General features: G+C 37.9%; 1 protein-coding gene across 8 annotated transcripts in view; it reads right to left on the reverse strand.

Moving 5' to 3' along the window:
- Positions 1-19,766, reverse strand: part of LOC129772832 (uncharacterized) — a 400,665-nt gene that overhangs the window by 63,807 nt on the left and 317,092 nt on the right. For all 8 annotated transcript variants that reach the window (XR_008742651.1, XM_055776330.1, XM_055776337.1 and 5 more), the window contains exons 4-5: positions 1,042-1,178; positions 801-977 (exon numbers count right to left, since the gene is read on the reverse strand). Coding sequence is in view for 7 of the 8 variants with exons in the window: in XM_055776330.1 (XP_055632305.1) it covers positions 801-977; positions 1,042-1,178 (314 nt within the window). In the remaining variant the exon portion in view is untranslated. The remainder of the gene's footprint in view (positions 1-800; positions 978-1,041; positions 1,179-19,766) is intronic.

Below are 19,766 nucleotides of genomic sequence, written 5' to 3' on the forward strand. Positions count from 1 at the left end.
AGGGAGTGAGAGTTTTTCCATCTGGTTCTATAGTTATGAAACACTGGAATTTTAGTTTTTTGATTGTTTCGCGCCTCAAAACAACAATTATGTTCAATTGGTCAGTCTTTCAAATGAATCCTACACTATATCATTTAATTCAACCGACATCTTACATATCTCAGGAGACTCAGAAAAAATGAGTGGTCCTATAGTTGTGAAACGCAGTGTATATGATACACTGTAGATAACAGAACTTAAACATACTAAACGGACCCTGATCATCTTAGTTACATCCATGTTTCAACAATTTATGATATTAGGTATGTTTAAATATTAAATCAATGTATTCATTAAAGTTTGGAATTCCCTAAAATCTACTGCGGATAATCGAAACTAGTTTTATGGAACAAACCTTATTCCAGTCCCATCCTCCACCTAGCTACGCTCTATTTTGTTCAAATAATCATATTTATAACGAATATAAATAAATTATTCAAAATATCTAATAAGTGAAACCATAGCTAAAATACTCTGGATAATCGAGTCTAAAATTCTGGATAATCGAATTCCGGATTATTGAGTCTCCGGATAATAAACCCCTTAGTTCTAATGTATGGGTAATCAATACTTTTATTTAAGGAATTCTATGGTAATTGAATGACACGAATGAACTGTGAAGTGATCTTTAATCTTGAAAACATTGAGATGAAACTGAATTCCATTTGAAAAGCTAGTTAATTCCATGTTTATGAACGTATGAACTAAACGGTGAAGTCAATGGATATGAGTTATAAATTACAATAAATGTACATGCTTACCCAGGTATGTTTCCTGCTGAGGCATGAACTCCTGCAAATCCTGCAGTATCCGGGCGATCTCCTGCGAGTCCTTGGTTATACTACAAAGCTCCTCCTGGTTGAAGTCGGGTGTTATCTGCTTGCAGAGTAAAATTTGACTTATCACATTGCCGAGATTCGAGGGCCCGGCGCGATTTTCTGTGGACATAAACAGTATTCTTCTGTGTAACCGGCATGAGCTTTTGTTTTTGAGCAAACCTACCGTAATATCCGGACATATCCATAGGTATGACCTGCACCAAGCGGTGACTTTTGATGAGTTCCCTTAAAAATAGTTGAGCTAGGTAGAAGAGCAGCACCAGGTGTGGGTTGTCGGCAAGGATGCCCTCAGCGAGTGCCCTGCAAGATAGAACATACGAGGAAGGAATCAATAAAATGATGTCATATATCAAATTCAAATTAGACACAACCGCAAACGAAACCCCAAGTTCTTCCAGCACACATCAGTGCCGTTAAAATTAATCACCTGTTTAGAAAAAAAAAAAACATCAAACACCATTCGCCCCATCAATCAGATGCTATCGATCGGAAGCGGTTTTTTTGGGTTATGTATCATCCGACGGTTCACACCTGCTTGCGTGAAACCACAAAATCCATTCTCCAGCAAAGAGCTTATCCCCCGCGCAACGTCTGTAGCGTTAAGAGGTAGCTTCCGCACCGGATAAACCCCCTCTCACCCCTCCTTCATAGAGTGTCTTGTGTACAGTAGAGCAAGCGCTCGGTTTCGAGAAATTTCATTCATTATTAACGGAACAATCTAAGCTTGACGAGCGGAGTAAACTTTTGGCACCCAGCAAATCAGCCGCCCGCGTGTGTGTGTGTGTGTGTGTTTTCACCGCAGTCGTATAAATGTTTAAAAGTGGGTTTCGGAATTATCGTTACAGGGATTGGTTTTGGAGAGTTGACGATTATTTGCTTAACCCCCGAGGAGAACTAGTCCAGATAAGGCGGGTGATTCAATCACAGTGCGATGATGGTTTAACTGTGAGTCATCTTCCATTAGATCGACAATGGCGGAGGGAGAATCTTTACCGATGACCTTGAGCTCCGTCTAGACCAGTGGTACTTAACCTTTTTTCAGATTGGTCAAAAGTAGAGGACTAAATTTTGAATGGCGTGGAACAAACATTATAGAAACTTAAGAGTGAAACTTTAGTATAAACATCTGGTAACACTGACATGAGCGATTGACACAGAACTTAGTAGTTTTTAGTATTTCTACAAAACTAAACTACATTTTCAATGCACCTAAAAACAACGCTCCAAAGAACACTCAGTAAGACAACAGAGAACCCGTACAGAATTGGGTTTGTGATGGAGTGTCGGTAGCACTCGCTACGGAATAAATTTTCACCTCCAGTTTTCCACCAAAGAACACAGTTCTTACCGCTGAAAAATACCTTCTTCACATATCATCAATAAATTCGAACACGCTCCTAAATTCACAGAAGCAAAAAAAATATACAAATTAATTCACTCTTGATTACTTTGGATAATGCTTTAGAATGTATCGAATAAAAAAATAAATAAATAAAAATAACTCTTTAGTCGAATGTTTTCGTGGCCCCAAAAACACCGATGGGTTTGCGTGGTTTAGTAGAAGTTGTTCAAGATGGGTGATTCAGGATTCATCCTGGTTCTAGCGTCAAAAAAATTGGGTCAATAAGTAACGAACATCACTTACACACCTTCTATCTTTCGTAAGTGATTGTCATACCTTTTCTCTCAACCAACAAAGAGGTATTAACGCTCAAAACCTTGCTTCTTAAACGTAACGCTCTGGTTTTAGAGAATTAACATTTACAACTCTAGTACAGATGCAGAAATGATATGGTGCAATAGTACACAAGCACTTTCCACCAGACGGTAGGAAAATCGATGCGTTTCAGTTTCGTTCCAAAGCATACAAATTAACTTTGTTCTATGATTTGTCAGAAAAGATGAACGTATATTCCTGAATAAAACAGTCTCCACAAAGCGTTGTACCTTATGTCGGTGATTGGCACTAAAGTGGCGGAAATAGGCCAACGAAAAATAAGCGAAGATAAAAAAAAGCGTTGTACCTGCACAAAATCAAAAAAGTGTATTAAAAATGAATTTCACCGTATTGTAGTAAGCTATATATAATTTTTTATGTTAGTTACTATCCTGAATACCTCGCACTTTCTTCTGGGATCTGCCCTTCCCCTTCTAAATGTTCATCCAATAGAGGAAGGCGGCCCTAATCAGACCGGTAGTCCTAAGCCTTGCCATCGTTGGCCGAATAAGCCTGGCTCATCGGGCGGCGCTTACAAACTCTATGTATGCACATGTGTGTGTTTTAGCGCGTACCTGTGCAAAGCTTTTATGTTTGCGCGTTGAAGATTATGTTGACGTTGACCGTTGACGTTTGCGTGTGCATTTGTATGTGCAATTTCTTTGTCTTACTCCCACGCACCACTCTAAGGCTAGATTCTTTACACTCTAACGTTATTCCCCTCTCGCCTAAATCCTATTTGCCCCCTATGAAACTTTATTTTATTTTTCGTTCTTCTTCGCGCACCCATGGATATATGCTAACGCTATCATTCCCGATCGTATTGTGAAATTTCATGCTATTTCCAGCATCTTAGAACCGTTTTTAACTAATCGGAAGTAACCATCTTCGATTCCAAAATCGCATCGGTATACGATATTCGACTTTCGAGACCCTTGTATCCAATGCTGGATTTGTTTTCAAATGGCTATCCCAATCTTATTTCTTTCCTGCAGCCGGACTGAACGGAGCATTTAGCGAAAAACGAAATAACGATGAAAAATCGATACGGATTGATGCCATTGACTATGAATTTGATGATGGAGAATATGAAATGTTCGATTATTTCACCGTATCGATGAAACCGCATTGTTTGGTGAAAGCAGCAGCTCTATTATAGAATTTTCAAGAATTCCTCAATCGATCGATGATTACAATTGCCGGGGAGGGGAGTATTATTTGCGCTGGGTATTACCGATGAGGAATCGATTCTTGGTGGTCATCGAGTACCAAATGTCGTGTATTGTTCTCACGAGAACAAGAATGGATCATGTACAGTGTTTGCCAATTGATCCATTCACTGAAAAAATATATGAAAATCGACGCGGTACCTTCTCCGAACGAAATTGCATAAATTGCGATGTATAGTGACGGTTGATACTCTGCGGGTATCACTGAAACATATTTATTATTTAGAAATTTATCATAACAATTACGTCTTTCGGTAATGGTGCCAAATCAGGAAACAGGGCTCGCTTTTATGAAATATAAAAAAACATATGCAGCGTTCGTTCTACGAACAATGTGGATAGAGAAAATATTGCAATTTAGCCCCGTCCGTTCTCAATTTATTGAGTATAAAGAAGCTATTCGTGACTTCACAGTATTCACGATTCATCAGTCATCCAGCTAGCGACCAGACGGCAGCGAGGTTCCCCAAATGCCCTTTCTCAAGGCCGAGAGTTTAGTTTAATTTTGCAAATTGGTCTATTGAAGCCTAGAGGCAATTGAGCAGAGAAATTTTAAAGCCGCTTTAATCCAAGCCATGATCATCCAAGTCACAATCTCACTCCAGCTAGCACAAAGCAGTCTTTCTGAATGCTGATGTCAGACACAGATGTTTTGCTTGATATAAATGAAGAATTGAAGATAGATATCGCATTCAGTGGTGCAATTTTGTTTGGTGACGTTTTCCATGACGTTTGGTGAAGAGTGCTTCTATTTTCTTGAACTACATCAAAAGAAATCAAAAGCGAATTATTTTTTGATTTTTTTTTTGGAAAAGAGCTTCAGTGGATTTAGGAGCGCGTTCGGATTTTTCGGTGTAAAGATGATGATGTTTACGAGATACGAGAGATCTCAACGTTTGAAATATTGTCATAAAAATGCATTAAAGTCATATGCTTAGGATACGGACAGGTTCTAATTTTATCTACATTTATATTTTTTCTGCTTTCGCCTAGTTCAGTAGCTCCTGTTCCTACAGCTTCAACACCGACGTATGTTCCTGTTGCTTCTTCTGTTCAAAATCTCCAAAAATTTTCGGTTGTAGTTGTACCTTTCTAGGCTGCGTTTAACGACGGATTCCAGTAAGAGCAAACTTGAAAATCATTCTCGTTACGCGACTGATATCTAGTTTAATATTGGTGAGATGGAAAAAAAATGACTTCAAGCCATAACTAATATTGGAATCTTGTTTTAAAAAAATCTGTAAATTCTGTTTGAAGTCCAAAAAATCTGCAATCTGTAACTACATATTCATGATTTCAAAAATTATGAAACATCTGTATAAATAATGATTATTCTGTAGATATGGTAACCCTGACGGAACCTCAGTTGTAATGTCCAGCAGCAGTATGCATTTTATATTATTGTACGGACATTATTTTTGTTATATAAAATTGATCATGTCTCGAGAACGGTTAGTCCTAGGATAAAACGTTGTATATAATTTTTCATGAGATTTCCATTTTACTTTTCTGAAATTGTTACGATTTCTCAAAGTATTGAAATTTAAACTGACTTTTCTGAGTTTCTAGCGGAGCCCAAATGACGGATTAATTATTAAGTGAAGATCCAACTTATTTTGTATACAACTTTTACATGATCTAGCAATATTTTATTTAATTTGAAGATGAAAAGACAACAATAATACATGCCAAAGTCATATTATATGGGTTTCGCAAAAAGCTGCAGTACAAACCATCCGCATTATCTATCTATCTATCTATCTATCTATCTATATATATATATATTAAAATGGAGTGATGTCTGTCTGTCTGTCTGATTCTTATAGACTCGGAAACTACTGATCCGATCGACATGGAAATTGGTATGTAGGGGTTTTTGGGGCCGGGGAAGGTTTTCGTGATATTTTGTGACCCCTCCTCCCTCTCTAAGGGGGGGCTGCCATACAAATGAAACACAAATTTCTGCATTACTCGGAAATTAACCAAGCAAACGAAACCAAAGTTGGCATGTGAAAGTTTTAGGGTGCAATAAATGATTCTATGATGGTTAGACAGTCCTTCCCCCACTCAAAGGGGGGGCTGCCATACAAATGAAACACAAATTTCTGCATTACTCGAGAATTAATCAAGCAAATGAAACCAAATTTGGCATATGGAGGTTTTAGGATGCAATAAATGTTTCTATGGTGATAAGATACTCCTTCCCCCTCTCTTAGAGGGGGCTGCCATACAAATGAAACACAATTTTTTGCATTACTCGGAAATTAATCAATCAAACGAAACCAAAGTTAGCATGTGAAAGTTTTAGGGTGCCATAAATGTTTCTATGATGGTTAGACAGTCCTTCCCCCACTCAAAGGGGGGGCTGCCGTACAAATGAAACACAAATTTTTGCATTACCCGAGAATTAATCTAGCAAATTAAACCAAATTAGGCATATGGAAACTTTAGGGTGCAATGAATGTTTCTATGGTGGTTAGATACCCCTCCCCCGTCTCTTAGGGGTGGCTGCCATACAAATAAAACACAAATTTCTGCATTACTCGAGAATTAATCAAGTAAATGGGCGGGACGAAGTTTGCCGGGTTAGCTAGTCTATATATATATATATATATATATATATATATATATATATATATATATATATATATATATATATATATATATAAATGGATTTCTGTCTGGCTGTCTGTCTGATTCTTATGGACTCGGAAACAACTAAACCGATTAACATGAAAATTGGTATGTAGGGGTTTTTGGGCCCGGGGAAGATTTTCGTGGTATTTTGAGACCCCTTCCCCCCTCTTTAAGGGAATGGGGGGGGGGGTGTGGTCTGCCATAAAAATGAGGCATATTGAGGTTCAAGGGTGCAATAAATGTTTATATGGTGGTTAGACTCTCCACCCCCCTCTCTAAGGGGGGGGCTGCCATACAAATGAAACACAACTGTCTGCATTACTCGAGAATTATTCATGCAAATGGAACCAAATTAGCCATATTGAGGTTTTAGGGTGCAATAAATGTTTCAATAGTAGTTAGACTCTCCACCCTCCCCCCTCCCCCTCTCTAAGGGGGGGCTGTCATACAAATGAAACACAAATTTCTGCATTACTCGCAAATTAATCAAGCAATCTGTATAAAACATTTATTTCATGTAATGGAGAAACATGTTATTTACAAGTGGTTGAAAAATCTTGAACGAGAATTGTGTCTGAAAATAATCTGATTTTATAATGATGAGTTTTGTTAGAAATACCAGGAATTTTATAGTAAAAAGTAAATTCAACGGAGACGAATAGAAGATCAATCAATGAACATTTCTGCGATTGGACCCTTGAACTTGCTCATAGTAAGAAAACGTGAATGTTTGAAGGTATTGATAACAAAAAACAAATTTTTGGCGGGACGAAGTTTGCCGGGTCAGCTAGTAAATAAATAAATAAAAAATATAGTATAAACATTATAATGATATGGTTATAATTTTATTATTTTTCTACATATCCTATAGTTACACTTAGTTGCCTATTCTATCAGATTCCTTTTAAAAATCCTATTCAATTTGAACGAGGAAAGTGTTTTAAACATAAAAATAATGTTTTTAGTGATATTTCATAACAGTTCTTAAATAGTTCAATTATTGCTCTATACCTTTGCCGTATGTCATATTTTAATCAAACATCTTGAATTCGAGTTTCGATTTTTTGGAAATAAGTTCCATTTTTCTGCATACGCCCTTATGAAAATTCAGTCGTAATCAAAATTGGACATATGATAATGGAAACTGTGTTTTTTGATCGCTGACACCATATGTACAATATTTAAAAAATAAATCAGAGAGAGCCGATTTGGCGTGGAATTGCTCGTCATTTCGAAAAGGCTCTCTGGCGAGCCTTTTTCGAAAAGGCTAGCAGTATGACTGATAGATCGTGAATGACTTATTGCTGACTTTTCCCGATCGATCAATTAATTTTCGTGAATTAGAGCATTGTTCACGGGTGAGAAGTGGCGTCAATCCGGATGTGAATTAGGTATTGTTCAGTGATGAAAGTCGCGAAAACTAAGGGTGAAAATTTGTCTCGCAGTGATTGTTGTAGACGCAATCAGCCCACACAACAGCCGATTCTGTTCGAATTTTCTGTTGTTTGAAAAAAAATCGAACAGAATTTGAATTTTCTGTTATTTGAAGCGTTACAAATGTAATTTTGCTGAGAGATAGAAAAATAATCTACTTGGATATTATCTGAGTTCAGTATTTGAGTGTCGCTCTAGACAGCGAGCAATCAACAGTGCATGTTAACTCTGGAAGTTAATTTGAAAATTTTCTCAAATCGGCGTTCTATTATTTCGGAAAATTTTTACGTCGCTCACTCAGTGAAAGCATTCGCTCATTGGTCGTAGTCCTACGTTGAAAATGCGGTAGTGTCGTGAACCGCACCCTTCTTTATTTAATTATTTTTGTGGCCTGCGGTTTTTTCGTGTGCTGAAGGGTTAAATGAACATATAAAGGCACCTTTTTCAAAAGCTTTGTATGTATGGGAGCAGAAATCTCTTCCTCTCGGACTGAACGTCAGCTTTGGATTGTACCAAAAAAAAAAAAATCCAAACGATGTCAACGGGGATCGAGCCAAGGCCGGCTGGAATGCAAGGCTGTTTTACATGACCACGCTATCAACAAAGCCACTGGTGCTGTTGTATGTTGTTGTATTGATATTTTTTAACGGAATTTGATAGAATGGGCACTTAAATGTAAATATGGATTATGAACAATAATCTAAAAATCAAAAACATAAAAATATAGTTTTCATACTATACTTTTAAACGGTTTTATTTAGCATTACCTACTGTAAGTATGTTTGTATGTTTATCTGCAGGGTTGTCCCACATCAATAGAAATTTAACCTCCTTCCTGTTGACCGATTGATCTGAAATTTGGAGCACGCCTTTATCTCTGCTGCCGTTATAAAACTGCGTATTCTATTATCTTGAAAATCCAAGATGGCGGCCGCTACAAAATGGTGGACTACATATTTTATCAAAATCCCATCAACATGGGTATCAAATGAAAGTGCTTGACTAGTAGAACACAGTTATTTATGAAAAATGTAAATCCAAAAGACCGTCATCACAAAATGGGACATTCTTTTTCAATTCATCAATATGGGTATCAAACGAAATGGCTTGACTAGCTGAATATACAGGGTGGGCCATTTAAAGTGGAAGGATTTGTTTTTGCAATAGCAAAGTAAAGAAGTGGAATTTAAAAAAAAATTTTTTGAAATTCATTTATTTTGGTCCAAGGAGATTTGTTCTAACTACTTTTTGATTATGATATCTCGTAAATGACCGCCTCTGGCCTTGACCGCAAAATGTGCCCTTTTTTCGGCATTTTCCATCACTTTGCCCAATGTTTCGGCCGATATGGCAGCAATTTCTTGTCGGATATTGTCTTTCAGCGTAGCCAGGGTCCTTGGTTTACCAGTGTATACCTTGGATTTTAAATATCCCCATAAAAAAAAGTCAGGAGGCGTCAAATCAGGTGATCTCGGTGGCCAGTCATAATTGCCGTTTTTCGATATTAATCTTCCGGGGAACATTTCGCGCAATAATTTGGTCGTGGCAGCCGCTGTATGGGTTAAGTTGTTGAGCCATTTGAATTTTATACGGAAACATTTTCAAATCAACACGAATTATGCGTCGGAGAGTGGTTCGAGCGATGCCTAACTCTTGCGAACGATGGCGACCTGATGTCGATGGAGTCTCTGCAACACTGGCTCGAACGGCATCAATATTCTCGTCGAAACGTCTTGGTCGTTGTCTGGACAGATGACTGGCATTACCAACACTACCAGACGATATAAATTTGGCATATAATCGACGTATAGTGTTGTCTCCAGGCGATGTTTTAACTTTATTTTTATTTTTCCACGCACGTTTAGTTAACACAATTGAGAAGTTATTTTGAATGTACAGCTGAACAATTTCAGCGCGTTGTTTAGGTGTGTATTGTTCCATGGTTAAAATTGTACTGAAATGACGCTTCCAACGCGGTATGACATCTGTTAATCTGACATCTCTGTCAAAAGTTATGGGGTTGCCAGATGCTTCCACTTTAAATGGCCCACCCTGTACTTATTTGTGAAAATTCACATTTTAAATGTACTGTTGAAAAATCAATATCTTGATGTCGTCTATAGTAAGTTCTTCTAACATATCGTCCAGGTCTTCTCTTGCGTATAGTTCCTCAATATCCTAATCGGAACTCGATGAGATAATACTCGAAACTTTTCTTCTAACGCTTCGCACTATTTCGTCGTTACTACTTTTTTCGCTTTCAGATTTACTATCACGCCGTCCGGTGAACATTTTAAGGATGAAAAAAAACACATGTGTCTAAAAAATATACATAATAGACATATTCTTTAAACAGGTGCTTCACGGCGTTGCGCAATTATTATTCTCATTCTCAGGAAAAAACTTGCAACTTGCTTCTTCTTTTAGCTTTTTAACTACCAAGCGCCAAGAACGATGAAAACGAATTACGTGAAAAATCGAAGTTGCCAAATGTGATACAGTTTATGACGATTATTTTCCCACAAATGTGACATATGTTCTTAGTATGACATATTCACAGAATCTTCGCAATCGATTGAACAGAATATTCCATATTGGGCCTCGCAGGAAACTCCGCCGAACCGCTCTGGGCGACGAAGGTGTTAATGCGTGATAATATTACATTTCATTATTAAATGAATTTGGACATTTTCTGTTATTTTTGAGCTCATTTAATGCAATAAATCAGGATGCCAAAACATGCGCTAAAAATTAACTTTGGGTGTACCCACTGGTCTAGACTATTGGTGCTGTTGCAAATGATTATATGACTGTCAATTATGCTGACCGCTGGGAGATTGAAAGGGCGGAACCTGTACAACTCGAACTAATTGCAGAAATAAAACTGAAGATTACGTTCATGTATTAGCAATATTGCTCAGAATAAATCAACAAAGATAAGCTGATTTGACTTATCGTCAATACAAATTCAGGTAGACTTCTACGAATCAAAATTTATTTAAATTCTTCTGCATCCACTCTCGCTCCCGGGTTCAAGTTCCAAGTTGGGCCGAAGGCAGGGGCTGTTTTTCATTTCCATTGATTGCAATTTATGGTGATGCTTCACACATATTTTCTCCTATTATCCGAATATAATAAGAGCAGGTATGTTAGCCTTGGCAGATCGAAGGCGAAACAGGGAAGGTACAGGCTCCAACCGACCGACCGGCTGGTGACATCTCTCTGCCTGCAAATACACCTTCGATCGGTGTTAGCAAACAGCACACGGCAGCAATCAAATGGCAAAGCTCATCAGGCACGTGCCACATAAATATAAATCAGCACCGAGAGAAGGTCGAGAACGTGAGACGAGGTGGAGGCTGCTTGACTCGCGAAGCCATCACAGCCATCTTTCCGAAGTTTGAATTATGCCCTGAAGCGTGTCTGGGGCTTGATTGATCACAGACGCTAGCTGGAGCAAGCACTTGGGTAAGGTTTCGCGGGCACCGAATGGAGCTATGTTTGCGCAAAATTTCATGGTGAGCTTTCACTTTTGGGCACTCAAGGAAGTCGGTCGAAAAGTTCCGAGCGAGAAATCAACAGGTCGTAAAGTTTACATTTCTCACCTCTGGGTACGTGTCAGGATGACAGCCTGACTTGAATGGCTGAATGCACGAACTGCATACGACGCTGCATCAAGCATGAGAGCGACGGTAATCAGCGTGGGAAACGATGGGAATAATTTACTTCCGCCTGTTGCCACATCATCATCATCATCGCCGTCACCTTTATCAGCAAAAAATAAATCCCCAGCAGTGTTGATATGTGCACAATGTAATTCCGCCCTCACGTTCGGACACGAACTTCGCAAATATGTAATGAATGCAACTCGGATGGGCGGTGCGCTGTGATGTCCAAATTTTATTCCTTCCGTCCAACGACTGGAATCCACCACAGACAGTTGCCCTCCCCCACAAATATCGGCTCACCATGCGACAGAGGAAAGAAGCTTGAGTAAAAATGAAAAATGGAATTGCATCCTGTTCCGTTCCGTGAGTTTACACCCAAATGCAATGAATGGAATGAGAAATGAATGAATGTGCGAAACCAACGAATCCTGGCAGGAACGGGAAATGAAATAGATTACATGAATGTGGGGATGTGCGTGGGTGTGACATTTGTGCTTCCAATTTGTTCACAGCTTGCACAATTGCTGGTGCTGTTGTTTCACTTGGTGGTGATGTTGTGATTCGCATTTCGCAAGCTCAATTACCCGCCAGGAGTACAATTATTTATTTGCTTAATTGAAAATGATTGCGTTGCGTTCGCACTTTTTGATGACAGATGTTGTTGTTTTCATCATTGCAATGATTGAAGCAAAATAGGAAATGTTTGTTTTCTAAAAATCATATACATTTCAATGCGAATCGTAGCTTACAGAAATATCGGAATTAAGAATATCAACCATTTTTTTAGCACCAAACTAGACCTTGATTAGATCTGAGTGACAAGTTGATGTGACAGTGAATATAACAAGATGTGTGACACATTAGGTGTATATATATAAAACGGAATCGCCACATTTTTAGTTATGCATGTTAATGTAAAAGATTTAAAGTCATATTGATCGTTATCGCTTACATTTTTGATCTCTGTCAACAATATCATAAATTTCATGAATTTTATTTTTTTGTGAACGGATTTCAATTCATCAAGAAATTTGTACATGAAGTAATCTACCCGGAAGTTAAATTAATTGACTAAAAAAATTTACTCTGTCGAGAAATGATTGAGTTATAAGCGAATGTTGCTTCTTATTCATATTTCTATACAGTGCAGATGTAATGTAAGTAAACTAAATGGTTGACCTACTTTTCCAAAGCAGTGTAACAACAGAACATTCAAATCAATCCTCAGCCTTAGCATTAACATGTACTGTTGATTGCTTGCTGTCTGGAGCGCAATAAAACACTGAAATTATTGAACATTCAAGTAGTTTTTAAGTATCTCTTAGCGAAGTTACATCTTCAACGTTCCCAAAACCATCATCCCCATATAAATAAACCACAAATTATACTATTTAACACCTTTCGCAGAATGGCGACAGAAAATGATTGAAACCGCACCGGAACAAAATTTTCATCTTTTCAACCGAAGAATACAGCTCTCATTGCTGAAAAATACTCTCTATACGTTAAACTTGAAATTCACTGGCTGGATGACTGATTACTCGTGAGTGAGGCAAACATATTTTGTTCTGTCAGCGTCATTATTCCACATTTCTTAATCCGCGAAATTTTCCATTTGAGCTAGTGCTAGATATAGCATTAATCAAGTAATAACCTTTCGACAGAAACACAAATCCCGACGACTCAAGAAAACGGTAGAAATGCTTCGGGTTAGTGCCGGTTTACAAAAACACGACACGTAAAAAACAGTAAATCCCAAACCGGTCACGAATCGGGGTTTAAGAATAAGCTAAAAAATTGTTTGAGGTAGCGATGGGCTTGTCTATTTCGGAAATGAATAACAAGAAAAAAATAAAATGATGGATGGATGGGAATACGAAGCTTTCAACCGCATTCGCACTTCGGAAGATTTTTCTCAGTCCCATAGAATCTACCCAACCCAAAATGCCTTCCTCTAAAACATCCGAAAACTTCTCTTCTCAAATCCTTGAACTATCCATTGCCACTCAATTTTGCATTTCCCACCTGTTATCACAGCTTCCACTCGAATGGTTGAGTTTCTTTTTTCTGTTGTCAGCGCTTCCACTCAACCTTCGTCCTCGTTTTCCTCCTCCGTTGTCACCGGCTCACGTCAAAGTCTATCCGGAGAATGTACCTGGAACTGGACCGTTCGTTGTTTTCTTCGAGTCTGAACCAAACGGCAAAGTTCTCAAAATCATGCAGGTTATGAAAGACCTGGCGGGATATACCTCCATAACTGAAATTTCAAAGGTTCAACTAAACAAACTGCGAGTTTCGATTGGAAACACGCTAGCGAGATTGTCGATCAGCGATTCACGATTGAATACCGCGTTTGCATCCACTCTCACGTAGTTGAAATTGAAAGTATGATAATCGAAACGGGTCGAACGTGCGAAACTATAAAAAGTAAGGGAATTGGCAAATTCAAGAAGCTTCCCTCAATGGAAGTCAGCATCCTGGACAGCCGCCAGCTCGTCAAATCTTCTTTTTCTAACAGTTTCTCTTGGAAATGAACTGACAAATTAATACCTTCTGCTTGGAAAACGGGAACATGAATCACGTTGTGAAAGGAGCGAAAAAGGTGGTTCAGATTGTGCAGGAAAATAAAAACTCGTTTACGGTGTTGCTGCTGCTGAGGATGTTTCTGTTCATGTTGCTACTTCGCAATCCCTTCTGTTGCTTATGACGAATTTCATGTCAATTCGCTTAAGGGGATATTGACCATTTAAGTAACTTTGCATATTTAAAATCATCAAAAAAAAATTGGGTCAAAGTTTTTTTCTTATTTTTTTTTACAAATTTCTAACTCAAAATCTGTGATACCTACAAAAGTTTTGGTCAGAGGATTAAATGTGGAAAAATGTTTGAATTTTCTTAATGAAATACAAAAAAATAATTTAAAATAATTGCATTGAAAAAAAATTATTTTAAAAGAACGTATTTTTTTTAATTGTTAGGAAAATTATATGAACGGCCAATACAATTACCACCAAGTCCATACATCGAAAGAAGGATACTTTTACAGGGAAAAAGTTCTTCTAACAACAACTTTCTCATGTTTTCTTTGAAAAAATTACAACTAATCCTAATTTTGTCTTAAGTCAAAATAGCGATACACTATTCGTCAAAGCTTTTGATCTTATGAACCCTCCTATATTCGCGTATACGGTCTGAAAGACCAAGAATCAATTCAATTTTTTTTCATTAACTTCATTCAGTTTTAACAGACTTTTAAAACTGAATGAAGTTAATGAAAAAAAAATTTTCGGAGCTTCTCACTCAATTAAATATTTTTCTTTAACTCTGCTATACTCGCATGCAAAATCATAACCCGTATACTCGCGCACGGTGTCACAGATAAAAAGTTGAATTTCTCTGTAATGTTACCTTTGTGTATTTTTCAGACTTTATTTGTATTTATTTGAAGAAGGGGATATAATTCAAGGAAAAAACTCCAGAAAAAAAATATTTTTTTCGTCTTTGTTCAGTTTTAATAGTCATCCAATTCAATCTCGTCAAAACAGAGTAATATTTGATACTCCAACACAAATAACTTTTTTTTCGATTTTTCCTGTTATTAATTGGAAATAAGCAACTGAATCGTATTAATCGATTGTGGTTTCATTGGTATGAGAATCAGAACATATCATAACTGCATGCTCGAGAAAATTATAAGGTACACCGGGGCAAGTTGAAACGATTTTTTCGAAGTTCAACAGTTATCAGAAAATTGAAATCTGTTTGCAGTATATACAAGGTGTAACAGATGACTTTCGATAAAACATAGGGATTCACACGGGGTCAATTAAAGTGGGGTAAGTAGAAACGCGGAACCAATTCTGTTGCTTTCATTTAAACGATGAGAAAATTTAGTACGGGACATAGTAGTGGAACATCTAAATTAGTACATTTACACTTGCATAGTACACTTAATCTAAACATTTTTATGCAAATTACCATTTGTTACATGTTATGTAGAGAGGAGGGATTCTAAAATAGTAAACACGTTGCGTTACGTAATATTTGAACGACCCCTAGTTGCAAAATTAACAAATTTTACTTGTATCGTGTCTGTGTATTCATAAATTATGTAGAACATACTGAGGAACGAAATATGAATGATTCTTATTTTTTAATTTATCATCATTCATTTATACAGCAATCACCGACAACCAACGTCCGGCATCTGCAGCAATGTTTGATAAGTAATCGATTTTCACTGGTTCCAACTTACCCCAGGGTTGAAAACATCATGGGATGAGTCTAAATGCTCAGAGCTATATGGAAAAAATATTTTTCAGTTTTTTTTTCAAAACCATTACACTTGATTATCCCTATTTGACGTGCGATTCCGGCAATATTTTTGAAAAATATTGTGCTTTCGGACAGATTGAATCAGCGCGCAAAAAACGTTTATTTTGATTTCCCAGAACAAGGAAAAGTAAACAAGAGCGCGGATTGCGTTAAAGCATTCCAATATTCTGGTAATGGCTGTCATAAGGTGGGTTGAAAGATGATGATTACTATATCTATTTTTATCACGTCAATCCATCATTCCTAGTAAAAGTTATAATTTTCGTTTTAACTTACGTCGAATTTCAACTTGCCCCGGTGTACCTTATTTCTTACATTTCATGCAGCTGTAGCGTGTTTTTCGGGTTTTTTTTTCGAAAAGAAGAATGTTTAACAATCTTCTAGAGAGTTAAACGAGAGTTAAAAGAGAGAGATGATAAAGGTTCTGAATTTTCAAGTATTCATATTTCTTATATTCTTTGTCTCTGTATTCTTGGTAAACTAAGAATTAATGCCTGTTTTTTTGATGGGGCACAAAAAGATATAGAAGGATTTTTAGGAACTTCCTGTGCCTTGTTTTCTTGTGGATATTGTTCAGTCTAGAGATGGGCATTTCGAGCCGGATCATTTGAGCGGCACTTTTTGAACCGCGGGTCTTTTTTGAACCGATACTCTTTCGAACCGCGGTTTTTTTTTAGCCGAAACCCTTTCAAAAATCGGCCGAGACTCTTTCAAAGAGCGGCTCTTTTTTGAACCGTGGCCTTTTTTTGAGCCGACTCTTTTGAAAAGCGGCTCTTTTTTTTTATCCAAAATATATATTTTATTAAGGCGCATGTGGCGTTAGCCTGACGGGGCCGGGAGTCCAATATTTTGACAATTTTTGTCTTACAACTATGTTAGTAATATGTAACCGATTACTCGCGGTTGGCTCGAGGTTAGTATTACAAGTGTTCTCATAATTGGTATGTTGCAATCTTCGATGCTCTGTACGTGTGCCCGACACGGGATACTTCCTATTGGGATGCAGCTGACCATTAATCAGCAACGCTCCCTAGTCTGTACCCCATATCTAGCGTGGTGCGTCTTTCTCGACTCGAGGAATCCAGGATAGAATGGTCACTAGCCGGCGCAATCATCAGCTCGTGTAGAGTTGTCATGAGCGGTACAACCTTTGGCTCTTGTTGAATGATCACTGGACTGCACAACCTTCGGCCCGTGCATCTGTAAAGAGTGTGTGTATGTATTGCCGCGACTAAGTAAAAGTTTATCGATCGGATAGGAGGGATATGAAACGGGGACACAACGAAGGAAACATCATTAAACGTTGACATCGGCGTTTCTGAGGAACAGTTATAGATGAAGCAGAAGATCAGGATCCCGGCTACCTAAGATATCCCGGACGGGGATATCCGATTGTCTGCCTTGTGCTCTCAGTGCTCTAGAGAGCTGAGAGCGAGCAGCATGGAATCGGGTACACGACCAGACAACATGCTCGATGTCGTGGTAGCCATCGCCACAATCACAAAGATTGTTTGCTGCGAGCCCAATGCGATAGAGATGCGCGTTTAGGTTGTAGTGATTGGACATAAGCCGAGATATCACGCGAATGAAATCACGACCTACATTCAATCCCTTGAACCATGCACTCGTCGAGACCTTAGGGATAATCGTGTGTAACCAACGACCGAACTCATCACTACTCCATATGCGCTGCCAACTTACGAGCGTATACTGACGAGGAATGTGGAAAAATTCATTATAAGCAATTCGCCTTTCAAAAAGTGTGCCTTCTAAAGCGCCCACCTTAGCTAGTAAGTCCGCTTTCTCATTCCCCGGAATCGAGCAATGAGAGGGAACCCATGCTAAGGTAATCTTGAATAATTTTTCGACCAAAACACTCAATAGATGTCTTATTCTTGTTAGGAAATAAGATGAGCGTTTATCAACTTTCATTGAACGAATTGCCTCTATTGAGCTGAGACTGTCTGAAAATATTAAATAGTGGTCGATGGGCAATGTTTCAATGATCCCTAATGCGTAATATATCGCACCCAGTTCAGCGACATACACGGAACAAGGATCTTTGAGTTTGAAAGAGGCACTGGAATTTTCATTGAAGATGCCGAACCCAGTGGACCCGTTTATGAATGAACCGTCAGTAAAGAACATTTTATCAGATCTAACTTTCCCATATTCTGCCGAAAATATCGGCGGAATAGAATCGGAGCGTAGGTGATCTGGGATTCCATGGATTTTTTGTCGCATGGACAGATCAAAAATGACAGAGGAATTGCAGAAGTATGGGAAGCAAACTTGGTTGGAGATGCCTGGTGAAGGGTGCACGTCGTGGGTAAGGTACTCATGGTATAAAGACATAAAACTTGACTGAGGAGTCAGTTGGAGTAGATTTTCGAAGTTATCAATCACCAATGGATTCATGATCTTGCAACGGATGAGAAATCTGTAGGATAATTCTGTGAATCGAAGAGTAAGCGGGGGTACTCCTGCCAAAACTTCGAGACTCATCGTATGTGTCGAATGCAAACACCCCATGGCTATACGCAAGCAACGATATTGTATTCTCTCCAGCTTGAGAATATGAATCCTGGCAGCTGATCGGAAGCAAAAACTGCCATATTCTAACACTGATAATATGACGAACCGGCTAAAATGAGCGGCTCGTGAGCGCTCGCCAATCTCTATTTCAGCCCATATATTATAAAAAATATCCCCGAAACTGTAACTGTAAAGAATAAGTCACCGATTAGTTTAGAGTTTACAGTTCACAATTCTTTCACAAGTGTGTATATGTATGACCATTGTATTTATCGCATAACTATATGGAAGCCTAACATTTGAATTTTTCTTTTGCACGTATGAATATAACAAGGAATAATATATGAATCCGTTCAATTCGGCGACAAAAAGGACTAAAATTAAATAGAAATAGTCCGGTGATGATGTTATGCATTATATTCAATAAATATTCCACGCCACAAAGATTAATTTATACATTTCATTGAACAATATTCTAAAATAAGAAAAAGGCCACTTGTCCAGAAAAGGTACTTCTCTAGTCGCGTCGGAGTCTCATACCGAAAGTGTTAAAAAAGTGACACACGTCCCCTTCTCCCGACAGTAATTGTTTGCACTATTCCTATAAAATTTGTTCAGAGTTTAATAAGAAAATATTTTGTAAGAAAAATGACTTCTAATTTTTATTATTTTTTTTTTACTAAAATTTTTATGATATTTCATCATTACAGGAGAACGACAAATCTGATTTGAACCGTTGAGTTTGTCTCCACCCAAATTAGAATGACAGAATACTTTGAAGAATATTCAGGATAAAAAGGAAAAAGAAAAAACAATTACAATTTTGCTTATTCTACTAATCCGATGTAGTTCAGAAAAAACTGCAATGATTTTCCCGAACATCCTGCATTTTTTCATGCTATTTCAACCTTAGCCACCATTCCATTCCATTATTAATTCTCTTGTCTCTCTTCTCGATCCGTTTGGCAGCTATACATTTTTTGATATCGAGTGGAATCGGAAGTAATCGAGTGCATTAAGTTTCTGTTCCATGAAAAAAAACCCATTGTTACGGAACTAATGAAGGATCTGGACTATAATAGAACTTTAATTCTCGCCAAAACTTCACATCTCTGGTTTCCTCATTCTTTTCTTCGAATCCCTTGCCAGATTAGGTGTTCTATAGCTAATTCATTAGTGAGACAATCTATGAACTTTGTGCTACCTGAAATCTATCTTAACGATCCGTTCGATTGAAGGTTTTTCTTACATGGTACCTTTTATTTTTTGGGACCATATTTTCAAAACAATCAAGAACCTACACCCTCAAATGTTCCCTTTGTGGCGGGGCTAT

Source organism: Toxorhynchites rutilus, chromosome 3 (genome assembly GCF_029784135.1).
Source record: "Toxorhynchites rutilus septentrionalis strain SRP chromosome 3, ASM2978413v1, whole genome shotgun sequence".
Classification (NCBI taxonomy): domain Eukaryota; kingdom Metazoa; phylum Arthropoda; class Insecta; order Diptera; family Culicidae; genus Toxorhynchites; species Toxorhynchites rutilus.